This window comes from Mesoplodon mirus (genome assembly GCF_964341445.2).
Source record: "Mesoplodon mirus genome assembly, contig: HAP1_SCAFFOLD_4324, whole genome shotgun sequence".
NCBI classification, from domain to species: domain Eukaryota; kingdom Metazoa; phylum Chordata; class Mammalia; order Artiodactyla; family Ziphiidae; genus Mesoplodon; species Mesoplodon mirus.
The window spans coordinates 1-5,885 of NW_028293683.1; the positions used below are offsets into that span (position 1 = coordinate 1).

Below are 5,885 nucleotides of genomic sequence, written 5' to 3' on the forward strand. Positions count from 1 at the left end.
GCCAAAAAAACTGAAGACCAGCTAGTTTTTATAAAACAGGATTGAACCCTGGAGCTTACTCGTTCAACGTGGACGCTTGCAGCACAGAAATGATATGTGATACACATACGTTGGTATTACAATTGTATGCGGCACATGTAGCGCAGTGGTTGGAGGTGCCCTGCAATACACCCTGGATTCGATTCCGCGCCACGGGCATACCAAGCTTTCCATCCCTCCGAGGTCAGCAAATCAGTGCCAGGATTGCCTGGAGGACAAAAACACTGCTTGAAAAAACGGCTGGTCTCCGCAAGTCATTGTATAGGCCACATACGTATTCAATCACCTTTACGATGTCCAATGAAGTCGAATGCATGGCGCATCCCTCAGGGATTGGTGAGCGCCAACCGCTTTATCCTCTATCCTTTATCATAACTGTGCCTATATAGCCACAGTTATGATAAAGGAAAAATTATAAAGTGGTTGGCGTTCATCAATCCCTGAGGGATGCGCCAGGCATTCGACTTCATTAGATATCGTAGAGGTGGTTGAATGTGTATGTGAACCCACGAGTAGTGGTACATTGTTAGCAAATTACTGTAATTTGGGATGGAAAAAAGGATGGTGGGAAAGAGAGGAGGGAAGGGAATTAGTGGAAGAAAGCTGTTAGCGATTTGTGTGAGGTTATTACGATTGCCTATTCATCAATGCCTTCTTTGTAGAACCTAAAAAGATCTTCTAAACGTAAACGCAAGCCTATGCATAACCTTAACCTAATTCTAATGTAAGAGAATCGAATTACTGATAGCTACCTGAGAATCGCAATCCTCGATCATCATTGTAGACGGGACGAGATGTTTAATGCGAGTTTGTGCAAACCAATTAGGGACAAATCATTTATAGTGGGTGATTACAGTTTTTCTGTGTCGTGATTAAACACAAAGAACGAAAGCTTTGATATTAAGCCGATCACCGTGATCCTCTACTATCGTTGTAGACGGAATGAGGTGGCAGTGGGCTAGCGAGGATATGTGTGTGCGAAGCGTTAAGATGTGCTGTTGTGTCCGTTTCACTACTTCTACCAGTTAGGTTTATTCTTTATCTAAAAAATAAAAACAACCATAATACATGGAAATAGCAAATAGAAACATAAAAGATAGAAATAATACAAAAAGAGATAACACCAGAAACAACACATAGAAATATGTCTGGTAGCTCTCAACTCCGGAAAGTGGGAGATGTGGTGGGCCCAGCGCGGGATCCAATCAGCTACTAGTGTTGTGAACAACCATCGGGAAGGACGGTATCAATACCACTACGCAATAACTTTCTCCTAAAACAGCAGGAAAAATAAAACTTAAAAAACACATTTACAAGAAAAATTTTTCAGGCATACTTATCATTATTTTATATTGCCGAATACTACTATTTTAACTATACAATCGTCTGTAACACAATTAGAAACTAAGTGCAAAGACACATAACAAGCAACGGCTATGAATGTGCGAACGATTATGAACAACTAGTTTGAATTAGAACGCTGCTTGAAAATACGTGTTCTCATTCAACGTTGTTTAAAAAATTCCTTAACCCACCTATTTCTGTTCTAATATCGGTACATGGCTTAAATGCAGCATGAATATCATTCATAACATCTAAAAATAAAATGTTAAGAAAGAGGCAGAAAAGTAACAAGTGAAGAGCTATCGGAATCATACCACTACATCTATTACTAACACCTAAATCATCTTTCATCTTATTCACCTATAATGATCAAGTGAAGCACGAGCACCAGTAGGGATCGATTAATCAAATGGATGCCAAGGTTACCAAAATACCCTTCACTCACTCGGAAAGCATATTTCGTATGTGGTAGCGCATTCGTGCTACTTTTGGTGAGATTGCACTTATGAGCGTTTCTGGTTTCTACTATGTAGACCATACAAAACAAATTCGTCCAGAAGGACATAACATGACCCCACAAACATTGTCGCCTGCGACTGCCTTGCGTTAAATATTTCTAAAAAGTTTCTATTTCGGTTTTTAATATTATCGAGAAAGGTTACAAGGTCGACCTGGCAGATATCTGATAACTCTTTCAGATATACAATTCTAAAACAAAACATTAAATAACATTAAAAAACAAACTGGAAATACCGCATGAAACACACATACCTCTCCGTCATGTTCCAACAGAAATTCATAGATCTTTCGTACCATTTCAATTTGGTATTTTTTCGAAGTCAAAGGTCTTGAATCCTATAAAACATTGAACTGATTGTTGCAAGAAGAAATTAATAGTCGACCTGGCAGGCAACTCTTTTTTGCTTGGTGGTTACGAGAAGGCATGGATGTAGGGTGAACGCCGTCTTATGTGAAGTGAGAAATAAAATAACACAAACAAAAACCACTGAAAAAGCATGTTCAACATAAGAAGCAAAAGCAACCTGAACAGATAGAGAGTATTAACTCAAAATATCTTCTACAAACTATAAAACATCACTAACTGCATAGCCCAAATATGATCCTCGCTGGCCGAAACGCCTATGTTTTCAAGTTTACGGCACAGAATTGGAATACGGTGATAATCGGTCGTCTCATAAAACATCGCATCAATTCCAACGGTGAAGAAGATCTAAAGTGATCATTCCTTATTCGTAAATAAGTATAATAGTACAAATAGAATCTAATTTTGTTAAAGAAAAGTATATAACAAAAATGTCAAATCTGTGTTTGCCATTAAAGATATATTTTGCTTCGACAAATGAATGCTGTGATACATTTGAAAGGATTTCTCTGATTGTGTTTGTTTTTACAAATACGCTAGTATATAATTCCCTTATAGTTTCATTGCTTCTCGGAGAGTCAGTTCTATCTGTGTGCTTTCTTATCTCTCACCTTTTCTTTAGAATATCAAAATATAAATTTCGTATTCCCTTTATCTCTTCTATATTAGCTAACCAACGTAATAACTACGGTAAATATAGTGACAAATGAATAAATTCTGACAAACCACTAACGATAGAAGTAGCAAATTCTACGTTGTTGCGAAAGCAATGTATCTACAGTGCGTTCAATGAGCACTACACATGGCGAAAAACTAGCGGACAAGGCTACCATTCAACAAGGCGCATTTTCTATATGTCAAGTTAACTGGTTATTACTTTTGCATTAAAATCTACGCGCATCTTCACAAAAGTGTTAAAAGGTTCGGAAAATATGTCTGGCTCGAAAACGCATCAATTCATCAACAGGCATTTTCACAACAAACAGGACCATCAAATTACGTACGTGGTAGCCGCAGCAGGAAGGCAAAACACTATTTTATGTACTTTTCTCAGTAAAATGACAGACAGCTGCTGGACCACAATGCCAGACTACCATTAGGAAAAATCCTTTAGCCACCTATGCATTCTCTACTCTAACCCTATCCTCTTTTATCACTTTTGGCTTAAAGTTGTTGAAAAAATTTCTTGCATTATCTCGCAGCTCTAAAAATTCCTACGGCAGTCTCTCTCCCCCTCTCTTTTCCATCATTTTAGTTATGCGTCTTAAAGGACGAAGGTAACTCAACATTTCCGTAGAAAAGCGACTATTATGAAAAACATTAAGGAATAAGAAAGCAATAATAGCTAAATAAATGCTCACCTTATCCGCCCACAACCCTGTCTTGGGCAGATCGTCCATATTTACAAGACTATGACTGTCACCATTATTGCCAACCAAATGCAATCCATGATGCCACTTTGTAATCCGCATAGCATTCATAAATGGAAATTTCTCGGTCTCCTGGATTACTGAAAAAAAGAGAAACAAGGGTAAACCAGTATCTAATTGCACTGCCATAAGCTTTTTTGTTCATAATGGTTGAGAAAGTCAATAGTGCTCACCTATACACCACGAAAACGTCTTATCGTTGTTCGATGATGAGACCGATCATCATGACGTAGCGAGCATAACTGAAATGTAACTAACGAACTGATATCTGTTTTAAGGCATACGGTTGTTTAAGGTGTTCAATACGGTGTTTTTTGTGTTGGCATTGATCACTTTAAATTGAACACATTTTTTCGTTTCCTCAAGTGTGCTATTTAGTACTGACTTGAATACAGTTAAGTGAAAATGCAGAACCATATAGTTGTAAGTTCGAAATAAGAACAATTTACAAAGATGATCTATAGGAGGACTAAAAGAATTAGTATTCAAGTGATGTTATGTTACCAAAAGGATGACTTTATCATTTTAAATTACGAGTTAAAACACATGGAAATAAGCAGAAATAATTCAAAACACCAAGCAACTGTGAACTTTGAGGTGAAGAACAAAGAATAATGTGTTGCTAAAAGCTAAGCTTTAAGAATTTGCAAAAATGGAAAGAAAAAGAAAATGACGCAACTCTTCATTTGATAAGAGAAGATGAACCTTGTTTGTTTCCGCCATGTAGGCGTTTACACACAAAACAACGTATTGCACACCTTAAACCAGTTAGGATAAATGATCTTCGAATTGATGGTGGCCTTTATATAGTGGCGGAGGAGCGCAGCAAATGGGGTAATTTATGATATTAGTTAATTGTTACAGATGAAATCAAGAAAACTAGTAAGATTAAATACGACCGAAAGCAATAGGTGATCAACACCAGAAACATGAACGTAAGAGATTTTCACTATGCAAAACTAAGAGGTGAAGAGCCAGATGAAGTGAAGGATGACGATATTGCACACACCTAGACGAAATAATTTACCAGTTGATGGCGGCTTTTATTAGGTGGCTGGCGATCTTGGGAAGGGTGGAGAGCTTTAAGACCTTAATCAATCGCAATAGACGAAATCCATAACAACTACAGTCAAAGTGAACAGAACTAAAAATCAGGGTTTCTGGTGTATATATGCACTGTAAGAGAATCGGCGAAGCTTTGGGCAAGTAACCGGTCGTTCTTTGTCCTCTTCAATAGATTCTCAACACTCTAGTAGACTCCCTGGTTCACTCATTGCCGCCTGTTCGGTTATGTTAGTAAGTAATCGTGTTTAACTCTTTATAAGGATGAGTAGACTTGACATAATCGATGATACTCATTCCCTAAAAATAAAAAAGACTTAAAGAAAAATCCGTTTCTAGAGGGGATAGGTTTAGTCATTCTACAACGACGATAACGTTATTTTACAGCGCACTTTTTCGAAGACATTATTCTTTTTTCAAAAGACAGCGGAAGAAGAGGCAATGCTTAATTATTTTAACGTAGCAGGAAAAAATCGAGCTGCGAATCAATGGGAAAGATACTCAATCTGTGATGAAAGAGTAGTGTGAAGGAGACCAGGTACTACTGATGGATCACCGAATGGGAAGACCACACACATTTTTACATGGAACATTCAACAAATATGGATAACGACTTGAAAGGAGAATTTGGAAGAGGGCGAGCAAAGACCACTAATCAACCTAATAATGCCGACCTAAACGCTCATTTATTCAACGCGACATTTCTTTCAACGTCGTTCTGCTGGTGAAACACTGACAGACACTTCAGCCATATCGAAGAGGTTGCGCATAATACAGAGATCGCTCGAGCCACATTTTCTGAAGATGAATTGGCATAGTTAGCATATAAATTGGCATAGATAACAAGAGGATCGTTGTAGTCCAAATATTCGAAGAGTATCTCGTCTTTGAAGCTCAGGAGAGTACTTTTTAAAAAGAAACGTGAACGGCCTGGTGATTCACTGAGAAGACATGACGACAAGTATACAAAAAAAAACAAGAGTGCGGATTGCAAAAGAATCGAAACGGTCTCTAAGAAGACCACCAAGAAGATTGACTGATGTTTTGTTGCGCGCAAAAACCATAAAAACCAGCTTTACTCAGAGCTGGAGAATTTGCAGATTCTCAGCCTCAACTGAAGCTAAATG

At 37.9% G+C, this 5,885-nt stretch overlaps 1 protein-coding gene across 4 annotated transcripts; it reads right to left on the reverse strand.

Moving 5' to 3' along the window:
- Positions 1-533: 533 nt before the first annotated feature.
- LOC309798579 (uncharacterized protein) lies at positions 534-4,043 on the reverse strand. 4 transcript variants are annotated; one of them, XR_014293205.1, is made up of 5 exons: positions 3,870-4,043; positions 3,628-3,776; positions 2,487-2,614; positions 1,176-1,312; positions 534-1,081 (listed from the first exon to the last, which is right to left on the reverse strand). XR_014293205.1 is itself a non-coding variant. In XM_082646707.1 (5 exons), exons 2-4 carry the CDS (start codon positions 3,745-3,747, stop codon positions 1,622-1,624), a joined length of 261 nt encoding a protein of 86 aa, XP_082502833.1. In that variant the 5' UTR covers positions 3,748-3,776; positions 3,870-4,043; the 3' UTR covers positions 534-1,312; positions 1,575-1,621. The 4 variants fall into 4 exon arrangements, 2 of the variants coding, with proteins under 2 accessions (XP_082502833.1, XP_082502832.1); XR_014293206.1 differs by adding an exon at positions 2,155-2,238 and having other exon boundaries at positions 534-1,312; XM_082646707.1 differs by adding an exon at positions 1,575-1,634 and having other exon boundaries at positions 534-1,312.
- Between the last annotated feature and the right edge of the window lie 1,842 nt (positions 4,044-5,885).

Excerpts from the sequence above, each read along its gene's own strand:
- LOC309798579 (XM_082646706.1), bottom strand. The coding sequence starts at position 3,747 with ATGAATGCTATGCGGATTACAAAGTGGCATCATGGATTGCATTTGGTT. Across the intron at positions 2,615-3,627 it reads CAGGGTTGTGGGCGGATAAG|ATCTTCTTCACCGTTGGAAT; the intron begins GTGAGCATTTAT and ends TGATCACTTTAG. Across the intron at positions 1,313-2,486 it reads GATCATATTTGGGCTATGCA|GAGAAAGTTATTGCGTAGTG; the intron begins GTTAGTGATGTT and ends CTGCTGTTTTAG.